At 35.4% G+C, this 12,709-nt stretch overlaps 1 protein-coding gene across 1 annotated transcript in view; it reads right to left on the bottom strand.

The window, feature by feature from the left end:
* LOC118004722 (glutamate decarboxylase 1-like) overlaps positions 1-12,709 on the bottom strand; it is a 54,346-nt gene that overhangs the window by 15,799 nt on the left and 25,838 nt on the right. The window contains 7 exon segments of the mRNA XM_034996271.1: positions 107-223; positions 740-794; positions 3,463-3,542; positions 5,135-5,252; positions 5,784-5,893; positions 8,877-8,971; positions 11,483-11,725. Coding sequence (XP_034852162.1) covers positions 107-223; positions 740-794; positions 3,463-3,542; positions 5,135-5,252; positions 5,784-5,893; positions 8,877-8,971; positions 11,483-11,725 — 818 coding nt within the window.

Here is a 12,709-nt window from a genome sequence, read left to right on the forward strand (position 1 = left end):
AAACTTTCACCTGGCCTGCAATGTCAATGAAGCGATTTTAAGGACTGCTCATAGGATACATTTTTTAAAGGGGAAGTTATGAGTCAGACTAAAGGAGGTGACTTACGTCCACGTGCATCCAGAGGCTGTGTGTCTCACAAATATCAGCGATTTCGTGGAGAGGGTCGCAGGCCCCGAACACTGTGGCGCCGGCTGTGGATGTGACACAGGAAGGGGTCTGGCCCTGGTGATGACACAAGCTGAGTTGTGGGCACAGTCTCAGGAGGTGCACAGGAACAGTCCTGTCACTTCACCACTGCACTCCTGGGCACCAGGAAGCTGGATGACTTGGACACGAACACTAAGTACCTAATAATTTCAAATATTCTGAAGTACCTCCAGGACTGGAAGAAGTAGCATAACCATAACAGGAACTCATATCACTGCCTCTGAGTTTCAGTTATTATATTTCTCTCCAAATTTATTTTCGCAAAATAATACCACAAAAATGGAGATGACCAAATTCCTTTATGTAGTCCATGTCCTGATAACTTTTCATTGGATATCTGACAGAAAATTATGAGAGAAATACTGCAATGTTAACTTAATTATTTCAGTTTAATTTTATAAGGAATTTCTCACACTTAGGGATTATTTTATTTCTCTTAGCAATTACCTTACCAGTTGTTTTTCACTAATGAAAACAGGTAAAGAAAATAAAAATGAATTTATGTGTTAAGTATGGAGCTATAGAACATACCTTTGTTTTAGCTTGTAATATATTTTTCTCTAACTCATCTGGAATCATCTTTCCCCTTAAAAATACAAATACACATTGATTTATCATGAGTGAATATGCATACCAATTCTACCAATGAGAAGAATAAATGATATGCAAGACTAAAAAAAATTAGTTTTTAGTGTCTCCCTAAGGCATTTTTATGTGTGTAAACACATATTAGGTAAATGTTCAGTTCCCAAAAACCAATGGTAAATATCATGTTGAATTAAAGAATGTTTAGTGTGCTATTCGGTCATCTTAAAATTTGTATTACTTACGCTTTCTAAGAAAGACACAGAATTATAATCTTTCTTTCAAGTGATTAAACTTCAATTTATTTTATTTTATTTTTTAAAGATATTATTTGTTTATTTATTTATTTATTTGTCAGAGAGAGAGAGCACAAGCAGGGAGAGCGGCAGGCAGAGGAGAGGGAGAAGCAGGCTCCCCAATGAGCAAGGAGCCCCATGCGGGACTCAATCCCAGGACCCTGAGGTCATGACCTGAGCCAAAGGCAGACGCTTAACTGACTGAGCCATCCAGACATCCCTAAACTTCAATTTAAAGTAAAGACCTCTTCTCTGGCATATACCCTCACCGTGACCCTGGCTGTAACCCTGAACCTAACCCTAGATCTGGGGGGGAAAAAAGGAGAAGATATGGTATATATACACAATGGACTATTACTCAGCCATATAAAAGAATGAAATCCTACCATTTGCAAAGACATGGATGGAGCTAGAGGGTATTATGCTAAGCAAAATAAGTCAGTCAGAGAAAGACAAATACCATATGATTTCACTCATATGTGGAATTTAGGAAACAAAACAAATGAGCAAATGGGGAGAGAGGCAAACCATGAAACAGACTTTCAACTCTAGAGAACAAACAGGTGGTTACCAGAGGAGAGGTGGGTGGGAGATGGATGAAATAGGTGATGAGGAGTAAGGTGGGTACTAGGCATGAGGAGCACTGGGTGCTGTATGGAACTGTTGAATCACTATATTGTACACCTAAAACTAGTATCACATTGTATGTTAAGTAACTGGAATTTAAATAAAAACTTAAAAAATAAAAAGTAAAAGCCTCTTGACATCAAGGTATAAAAATCAGGTATCCAATTGCAGAGGGAGGAAAAAGGGTGGCAAATTTCAGATGGCCTTCACATTTCTTCACAGCAAATATCTGAGAAAAAAAAGTCAATACTTTTCTACTCAGTCCGGGTATCAGACTGAAACCCAGCATGCCTACTGATGATTCACTAGAAGCATTCCTACTAACGTCAGGAATAAGATCAGGATGCTCACTACCATCAGTACCATAGCATTTTTCTCTGAAGAAATTATCTATTATTTAAATGTATGATAGAAAGAAAGAAAGGAAAGAAAAGAGAAAGAAAGAGAAAAGAAGAAAAAAACCTAATGGGAGTACATATGGCTATATACCAGAAATACCTAAAATTATGTATTAAAAAGCTTTTGAAAATAACAAGAATGTTGAGCAACTGGGTGCTTACAAGAGTAAATCATATTCTTATTTTCAAAAACTAATTGTTGTGAATAAATAATAGAATATCCCATTCATAATAATAAAAAAGATGTAAAGTATCTTGGGTGGGGGTGATTCTCAGGAAATGCACCCAGAATATATAAAGAAAATTAAACAACTTGTGATAAAGTACTGAATAATAAACTTATAAAACACATTTGCAAGATATTTTATATTCATTTACTTTATATTTCAGAATTTCTAAATACATAAAGATTCCTTACCAGCCAATTAACAAATAATAACAACCAATAAAAAATGGGCAAAGAACATGAACAGACAAATCATGGTAATATACAATTGGCTGGTCAGAATTTTCAATGATAAAAGTATGGATAATATTTGGGGTTAGCATTGTAGTTAAGAGCATCAATTATCTCAAAAATGTTTGAAGGGCAAATAAAAAGTCTTTATGAAATTGTAAATCTAGACATTCTTTGAATCAATAATTCAGTTTCTAGTAATTCATGTGAGATATTCAAACAGACTTGAATATTTTTATACAATTATATTCATTTAATCATTGTTCTTAAACACTAACATCTAGCAGGAAACCCGTAATTGTCTTTTAAAATAAGATTTATGAAATTCTGTTACATTTATAAAATGGAAAACTCTCAAGTAATTAAAAAAGAATAAAGTCTGCATGAATTCATGGGATAAGATTTCTAAAACATATTCTAAAACCAAAAAAACCTATGAAAGCAAGTTACAGAATACACATAGAATTGATGTGTAAGTTTGATATGAATAAAAATGATCCTCAAAATATATGTAATATTTGTCATATTATTTATTTCTGAAACCTGGTATTCAAGGAAAATGGAAATATGTTTTTACTTTGTAGATTGCTAAAGCAATTGAGTTTTTATCTACAAATATTATTACATTTTCATGTGTATTTATTATGCATATAATTCAATATATTTAAAACAGTGAAGATCTGAGACAGTCCCACTCATATAAGACTATATTTAGTAAAGAAATTTTAAGAATAGGATAGGATAGCTTTGGCACTTCTTATCATACTAATGGCAGTTAAAATTTATTGAAATTGGGAGAGTATTCTTGCTAAAAATTGGAATAGGAAATAGGATTTTAATCTACAAAGCATAATGATAATAATGATTTTTAAGAATGTGTTAGAAACATACCTTTCATCACATTTTACTTCAATTACATTGTCGGTTCCAATACCAAGGATTGCTGCAGCTTTTTTTACTGAATAATGACCCTTGGACAAAAATGAAAATAGGAAGGGCATTCATTTCTCTGCATTTCATGATCATTTACACGAGTGCATTTGGGGGCATAAACACGTAGCTTTGAATGGGTTTGCACATGTATACGTACATCTATATACACATGTACGGTCTCAAGGCATATTTCCAGGCCCTCATGGTAACATTTGTTCAGATGAAGGAGGTTGTGACACCTTATTTAGAAGGCACCATCACACAACTCTTCACATGCAGTGGGGGTTTGAATATTCTAGCTCTCCATATACATAGGAAGTCATGTCACTTATAAATCTAGTAATAATATTCTCCAGTGGTAAAATCCTTACATGCTCCAGACAGTTGTAACTCTTGCATTACAGATATCTATATCTATATCTATAGCTATATCTATATTTTTAAGGCGTAAGGCTTGGAGAAATGCATTGATTCTTCTGATGCCTGCAATTCTGAATTTTGGCCTTGACATCAACTTTGATTTCTTGCCTTTTAGATAACTATTCCCTTGTATCATTCTGCCTGGTGTAAATAATATCAGTAAGATGGAGGTATTAACAGCTCAAGATCTAAACTTGGACCTAGTTATTTTTAGTTGCCAGGAAAAGACCAGATATATGAAAGAAAAAAATGCAGAAATTTAAAACCCTAACTATGATTCATATCAATGGAGAATGCACCAATTAAATAGGAAATGATATTTTTAATCTACATTATGGAAATTCAGCATATTTACTCATTCTATGCAAAAGTTATATGTCAAATGATGAAAATGACATTTGTAAACCAGCATCTTAAGTTATATAAGTTTTACAGTAAATGACATTAATTATGCAGCAGTGGTCTCCAACTTGATAATATGCCTATATATAATGCCAATTTGAGTTTGGTCATAGAAACATATTACAAACACAGGGACATTTCAAAGAAAACCCTGTGTTTAGAGGCACTTTCACGTGGAATTCTCAAACTGGAACGACTATTACATTTTAATATCACAAATATTGCTGAGGTGGAAAAGAAAAATGTGACCAGATTTATTAAAGGGATGCATCGATTTTTAAAAAAGAAGCATTGATGCCGTATACAAGATTGGAACACTAAAACAAGAGGAGATGTCAGTGGATACATTGTCAATATCAGAAACATTTGGCTGAGGACCTAGTCTATAAAAATATGCCTTTCTCTATAACTGATTCCTTTGATCCTCACTGGAAAAATAAAACATCAATCACATTCTTCTCTACATTCAATGATAAAGCAAATCATTAAGTCTTTACAATTTTTCTGGCTTTATATTTTTTTTTGGTAAAGATAGCACAATGCTTTATATTTATAATCACATTTTTTGTCAGTTTCTCATATTTTGAAATTAAATTTTAATCCTGAATTATCTGTATTGCTAATCTCTAGAACCTATATTGACTGGAAAGTTGTTTTTTCTCTTTCTAATATCAATATGCAGACCCAGACACAGAGATTACTGAATCTATGCATTGTTAGAGTGAAGCTAATATTCTGACTTCCAATTACTTTACAGTTTATCCCAGAAGGCTCTTAAAAGTTGGAAAAATCTAGACTTGATACTTACTTGTTCAGAAACAAATAACACAATGCACAGGAGTGCGGTCATGCCTTGTCTTTTTATCTCTGGATATTGCTTATAACGGGCTACTAACACACCATAGAGGTTGGATATACTTCCACCTATGCAAAAGAAATAGTAACATTAACTTAATTTCAACAATCAGAAATATTTATTGAAATCATGACAATCTGAGAGCTTTCTGAAACTAAAATGGTGCCAAATCACCATTATTTTATTTTTTTATTTAAAGATTTTATTTATTTATTAGAGAGAGAGCACAAGTAGGGGGAGTGGCAGGCGGAGGGAGAAGCAGGCTCTCCACTGAGCAAGGAGCCCTATATGGGACTCGATCTCAGAACCTTGGGATCATGACCTGAGCCAAAGGCAGACGCTTAACTGACTGAGCCACCCAGGCATCCTGCACCAACATTATTTTAAAACTGTCTTTCCTTGAAAGTGTTGCGAGAAATGTCAAACACCAAAATTCATAACTTTTAGATTTATGGAAATTTTGTTTATAGTTATAACTAACACAATGGCTCGTGAACATTTATCTCTTAAAAATAATAGCATTCACTGAAATATATTTTGAATGTCTCCTAATATGTATTTTATTTAGTTTAGAGAAATGATTTCTTGCTTTTTCTTATCAGGTGCAAATATTCCTTCTGCTTCTGTTTCTTGCCAGCCAATAATTTCATACATTTTCTTAAGAAGAACTGTTTCGATGACAGTAAATACTGGAGCTACTTCATAGGTAAACTTATATTATATACATAGATTTCTACTGTGAATCATATAAAATGGAATAAATCATGTGAGATAAGGTTATACACATTTTTTGGTTCTATAGAAGATTGTAGAAGAAATAGTTAAAACTTATATGCTCTAAATCGCCCCTTCCAGATTAAGAGTATATTAGTTCTACAAAGTTCTACAAGGAAAGTATCATGGACTCCATTGTTTTGTGCAGTAACTGGGAATTTCTTTCACACCAAAAGTAATTTTGAAAGTAAACCCTACCCTTAGCACATACACAATACTGTTTATGGCCAGAAAATGCCCATATATATATATATACATATATTGCAAGTCAGAAAGAGATCTAGAGCTACAGACAATATTGTGCAGAACATGAAATAGGTAGAAAAAGCCTTTTCTCAAAATTGATTGATAAAGATTTTCTACCTAAAGATAGCACTTTGGACAAGCACACCAAAAAAAGGCTAAAAACTATTATGTTTTCAGTAACAGCTCGAAGCAAGTAGATGGTACAAGGCAAGAACAGCATGGGATTCATGAACAAGAATTCAGAGAGCATGGCAATGGGGACTCACTCTCCTCTGAGTCACACCATGAGATTAGAGTCCCTTCCACAAAAAGAAGCAGCTAAGATTAAAAAGGCTATCAGCTTTTGTCTATGCATACCATATACAATAAGCAATGAAGTACTTACTGTGCATTCTGAAATCAGAGTTGGTTTGGTTATTTTCAAGAAATTCTTTTATTTGTCCTCAAACACATTTTTTTTTAAAGATTTTATTTATTTATTTGAGAGAAAGAGAGAGAGACAGAGAAACAGCATGGGAGGGGAGAGGGTCAGAGGGAGAAGCAGGCTCCGCACTGAGCTGGGAGCCCGATGTGGGGCTCGATCCCAGGACTCCAGAATCATGACCTGAGCCGAAGGCAGTTGCTTAACGAACTGAGCCACCCAGGCGCCCCTCAAACACCTTTTAAAGACCCCTGTAAGTGTTCTTAGATAGAGATACCCCAGTATCGGACACCGTTTATGTGCCACTTGAGATGCTCTCAGCTTCCTCTGTCTCTAAAGCCTCTGGACGGGATTCAGGCCCAGCCACAGCTGTGACCACTTTCACTCAGACACACTCACAACCCAACAGAGAATCACTTCCCACCTACAAGGCAGGCACTGACCTACAGCCCGGGGGTCGCCTTTTGCATCCAGCCATGGCAAGTCATGGAATCTTCTGGGAGCCCCAAGAATGCCCAACCATGGGGGAGTTAACATCCCATAGTGCAGTCCTTTGGCCATAAGAGAGCTGGTTGAAAATCAGTTCTTTCCCCTTGTTCCCTACAGATGGACTGCCCTCTGGAGCAGTCATTTACAAGAGGGCACTGCATCCCAGATGATGAAGCATTCGCTTCTGCTTGTACTAATGGTATGAACAGGTCTACCATCTCCCTTATGTTGCTCTTCTGCCCTGTCCTGACTCCCTTCATCTTTCCTCAACCCTGTTCTTCAGGATGGCGTGGCCTGATAAAGTGGTTACGCATAAGCTCTTGCCCAGAGGGCCCCACACAGAGACCCAGTAAGGAAACCCATTGCCTCTGAGAATTAAGACTCTAGTTCTAAGAGAAACAAAGTAAGAAGCAAGCCGTATACACTGATATTTCAACCGGCTCATTTCCGCCAGCACATGGTATGCCAACTTCAACTTCTACATTACCTTTCTGATTCTATCTCTGTGCCATGGAGTAGGCATTATTATTCTCCGACAACAGAGACTCACTAAACTTCCCAGCACTGCAGAGGGTAGAATTAGGACTGGAATCGGGTTCTCCTTATTTCCACCTCGCATGATCCCACTGTGTCAGGGTATATTAAGAGATCTCCATTCATTAAAAAGGAAGAAACTGAAGGTCAAGGACACTCTCTGAAATCCTTTCTCTCTGCATCTCCCATGTGTTCTTTCTACTCTTCTTCTTTATTTTCCTCAATAGAGAATGATTAAGTCTCATAACGGTGGGATTCTAAACAATGGAGTAAGATTTATAAATTGAGTTTTCTGTCATCATTTATAGAGCAAAGAAACATATTCTCTCCAAAGATAAAGTTTTTTTTAAGTAACATTACTCTGTGCATATTTCAAAGGCCATAATCAAGCAATGAAAATTAAAAACAGCAGTAGCTTGTATAAGCCATTTATGTTTGCATTTCATACCTACAAAATGCTAATTACTACTATGAGCCATGCATCATTAAAGACCCAAAGATAACTAAACAGTTAAAGTAAACCTTACTTTCCACATCGCAAAGCAGTCTCTCCTCGTAAACATTTAGTTCTTGGTTTTAAAGTTTAAATTCCTACCAGCTCTCTCTTTTGATTGCTAGTTAAATTATATTAACATTTGACACAGACTGTTCCTTTCAATTTCATACCCAATCATTTCCCTGTCCTTTTAACCTTGAAAAATATTGCCCTAAAATTAACTGTACTTCAAAACACTGAGGCAGTCGATCTAATTTTTATGTGACCAACAGTTTTGCTATGGCAAAGGTCAAATTTTTAAAGAATCACACTGGAGTTGGGTATAGATTTCCTTTAGAAGTTTACTTTCTTCACCTTTGATCAGATTCGGGTTCTAATTTATATTCAGGCAACTTCCCATACACTTGTGCATGTCTTTTAGACTACTGTATGCTGTGGGCTCTTTGGAGTAGTGTTTAAACGATTCCAACCCTAGAACTGGACTCACAGTCTGCACACCAATAACCCAGACTAATTAACTGACCTTTACTCCTTACCAAGGAATTCAGATCCTGAAAGTTTCTAGAGACTGTCCAGAGGACTGGATAAACCCAGAGAACATGGAGCAGCTTATTTGCATTTCTCTCATGGTATGGACTATTTGTTTTTGATACGGCAATCATCGTATCCAGCAAAAATATACAATCTACATCTTCACTCTTGTTTACGCATGTCTCTGAGGCCCAGAAGGATACCCACATGTTGGTATTGGCAGTGGCGGTCAACCATTCCTCGGCGAGTCCGACCACATCTAGCCCACTGGAGAGCTGGTTAAAAAAGCGAGGATGTCCTAGAAAAAAGACAAAACTACAAATGAGCCAAAATAAAAACACAGGGCTAAAAAGCGTTTCGATTTTCTAGCAGTTTCTCAGGTAACAAATATTCAGGGATCAAGCACACATAAACGAATTATTTCATTCAATAAATACTACTGAGAGCTATCATAGGCAGGGACGGTACTCGACACGGGGGAACACAGCAGGAAACAAGGTGGACAGAGCCACTACTGTGCAGATCTTACTGACCAGTGGAAGAAAACACCAATGTGTTTAACTGCAATTGTGAAAAGCACCACAAAGGAAAAGATGGGCATGTTATAAGACCATAAGACCATTCCTTGAGGGCCTAAGGCGGTCAGGGGAGCAGGAGAAGCAATCGTTAGAGAAGGCTTCCTGTAGGAAGTGATTTTTCAAGCAAGATCTAAAGTTAGCTTCCAGACAGAGAGTGGAGGAGACGCATCATGGGTAGGAGGATAGCTTGTGAGAAGCCAGGGAGTTGAGGAAGAGCTCATAAGCTTGAGGGGCAGGAACCCATCCTGGGTCTAAAGTAGAAAGACCCAGGCTGGGATGCATGAAACCACCTCAGTGAGTGGGGAAGGGACGACCAAAATCAAATTAAATAATTTTTTCTCAAAAGCTGCTTCCACGTTTTTTTGGACTGATATTTACAATGAGTTTTTGAAGACTTACATTAATAAAGAATCACCCAGCATTAGTTGCCACAGTGAACATTCTATATTCAACTCAGTTTAAATTAATTTCCTCCTTAGCTCCTTTGCACTTCTTTGACAACATAGCTCAAGGATGACATGCATCACAACTCTCTGCAAACCTCTTTTCCCTCGGGTCATTTTCCCTGGCTTGCAGTGCCCCTCTTCCCATAGCGCCTGCATAGTTTTAACACATAGGTGCTCAGTCAGTGTTCCTTAAATCGAAAGGAATGGAATGCCTGGAAGTTGTGGCTGTTACAAGTGCTTCTTTCTATTATTAACTTTTCGCTTTCTCAGCATCTTTGCCTTTTCCCTCTGTGCTTGATCCTGGGAAATGCAAATGCAGGGAAAGGGCCCCTAGAGATTCATCTACATTTGCAATGCTGAATAAGGGAAGGAAAAAGATCTTGATTTACATCTGTCAGAGTGCTTCCCCACTGCCCTGCTGTTTTTCAGAACTTCTTTTGCTATTTTTATTTCTAACGAAAACTTATTTCAACTTCACATTTACTTTGTATGGTTGAACTTAGTCTTAAAACATGCCTTTTATTTCGGAATCCTATGAGGCTTTCTTTTTGCCTTATTCAATAATATTTTTCTAGTTGTAAATATACTATATGTTAGAGAAATGCATAGAATAGAAAGTGATAAATACAGAAGAGTAATTTTTATGCATATATGTAAAGAAATTATCTACATAGCTATCTCAATATTTATAATAAATACATTTGGAAGGTATAACTTAAGAATGTATTTTTATAAATAGGTAGTTTTATATGTGTGTATATATACATTTTCACACAGAGTTTAAAGTATAAATATAATTGAAATCATATTAAGCATTTTATTTTGTGGTATGTCTTTTTATAAATGATTAAAATTCTGTGAGAAATTCCCCATGACTTTCCTAGGACTTTAAATGGTAACATTGCATAGTGTCTCTCAAAGGATATCCGGTTTATATAAGATAAATGTCAAAATGAGTATACTTTTGGGGGGGTTTAGGTATTAAAATTAATGCAGAAATGAGCATTCTTAAATATAAGTCATTTTTGCTTGTTGGCATGGTTGATCAGTTTGGTCTGAAGATAAAATATTTGTGATGCTGAAAGTTTCTGGGATGTCAAAAATACATTATTTTAAGTGTCTATTTGATGTCTATCAAATACTAGGCTAGTCATCATACACAAATGATTTCTAATTATTAAAATATACATGAAATATTTTCACAGATCACATAGTAAGAAATGAATAATAAACCCAGGGATATAGGTTGTGGTTGAACCCTTTTTGTGTGTGTCTCTTTCCAAAGATTATGTTGTTTCCAATACATTATTTAGTAAACAGTTAAGATTTTAGAAATAGAGTTCCATAGAGCCTATTGAAACAGTGTTAACTCCTGGAAGTATCATTGCTCTAAGTGGTTAAGAATAAAGTTACAATAAAGCTAATCAGAAAACACAATTTCTAAAATATAGGATGTATATATACATATTTATACATATATAATTTTTTATCTCTCTATATTTTATTGATGTAAAAGGATAATCAATTGAGCATCAATAATAAATATGACCAAACGAAATAGAGAAGTGAAAATAAGTTAAAATGGAACATTTAGTTGCCATTGGGATATAACTCCCCAAACCAAAACCGTTTTATTTACTTTTCTTGTTAATTAATAAACAATTCATATGTGATAACACCAATGTTTTAAATAAAAATGAGTAAAACTGGACCATTTTCAACATATACACAAACCTAAGACTATTCAATCCGTCTCCAGTTCAGGAGCATCAGTTTGAAAATTACCTGTTGTAACACCGTATTTTAAGGCATCTGTTCAGTCACCAAGTAACTGCTCCAAAGATTCTGGGAGGTCAGACAGTTCCAAGTTAAACCCATCCAAACCTTCAAGAAGTTGATGAGGATAATGAAAGTCCAGTATTTTACCCTTAACATCAAAACTTTTTTTGATGTAATGCAGAAGAATATTTACCACTTGTACCAAAAAACATTTTGTTAAATCTTTACCATCCTTGGATGGCAACAAATCTAGAGGAAAAAAAAAAAAGAGAGATAAACAGCCAGGTCAGTAACTAGAATACCAAAGAAAATCACCACTGGAGATAGAGTTTTGCTCATTGGAGATTAAAGATATTAAAAGGCCATGTCAAATAACAAGTAGCATTTGTCCAAATCTTACTTATAATTTTCATTCAAAGTCCCACTGGATAACAATTGTCACCAAAAAAAAAAAAAAAAAAAGCCATTTTAGATTAATGTCATTGGAGTAATTGAACCATCAAGATGCCCCAGGTGGACCTTATTATATTGTCTAGTCAAAAAATGAGCTGGTAATTGTACATTTAAAAGTAAATTAAAGCATCGAGCGGTGCCTGGGTGGCTCAGTCAGTTAAGCGGCTGATTCTTGGTTTCAGCTCAGGTCATGATCTCAGGGTTCTGAGATCCAGCCCTGAGTCAGGCTCCATGCTGGGCATGGAGGCTGCTTGAGATTCTCTCTTTCCCTCTCCCTCTGCCCCTCCCTGCATGTTCTCTCTCTCTAAAAAAAAAAAAAAAAAAAAAAAAAAAAAAAACAGTTAAAGCATCAAATCTTAAAGAAATTACAATTGCTTCAATAAATATGTAGATGACAAAAAAGAATGAAACAAATAACATTTGTTACCAATATCCATACCTGAAGCATAAGCATTTGATAAATTAGTCATTACATTGTCTGTCTGAACATCTTTTGTTGCATTTTTCTCAGTTGATTGAAAAGCATGACCAGATTTTTTTTCTCATCTGTTCCTTATCTAAGTTTAAAAAGGAAGTATTTTGTGGTTATTAAAGCATGCTGATAATATGTATTTAGTGCTTTTATCTAAAAATAGATGCTTTCAAGAAATTCATAATCATTGAAATTCTTATTTACATCCACATGTGATCTCTGAAGGGTAGGTATAAACTGGAGAGAAGCATTAATTCTACTGAAATTATGTAAGCTCTTTTATAACCATATAGAGAACAAATGATACA

Source organism: Mirounga leonina, unplaced genomic scaffold (assembly GCF_011800145.1).
Source record: "Mirounga leonina isolate KUSES-001 unplaced genomic scaffold, KU_Mleo_1.0 Mir_93, whole genome shotgun sequence".
In the NCBI taxonomy this organism is placed as follows: Eukaryota; Metazoa; Chordata; class Mammalia; order Carnivora; family Phocidae; genus Mirounga; species Mirounga leonina.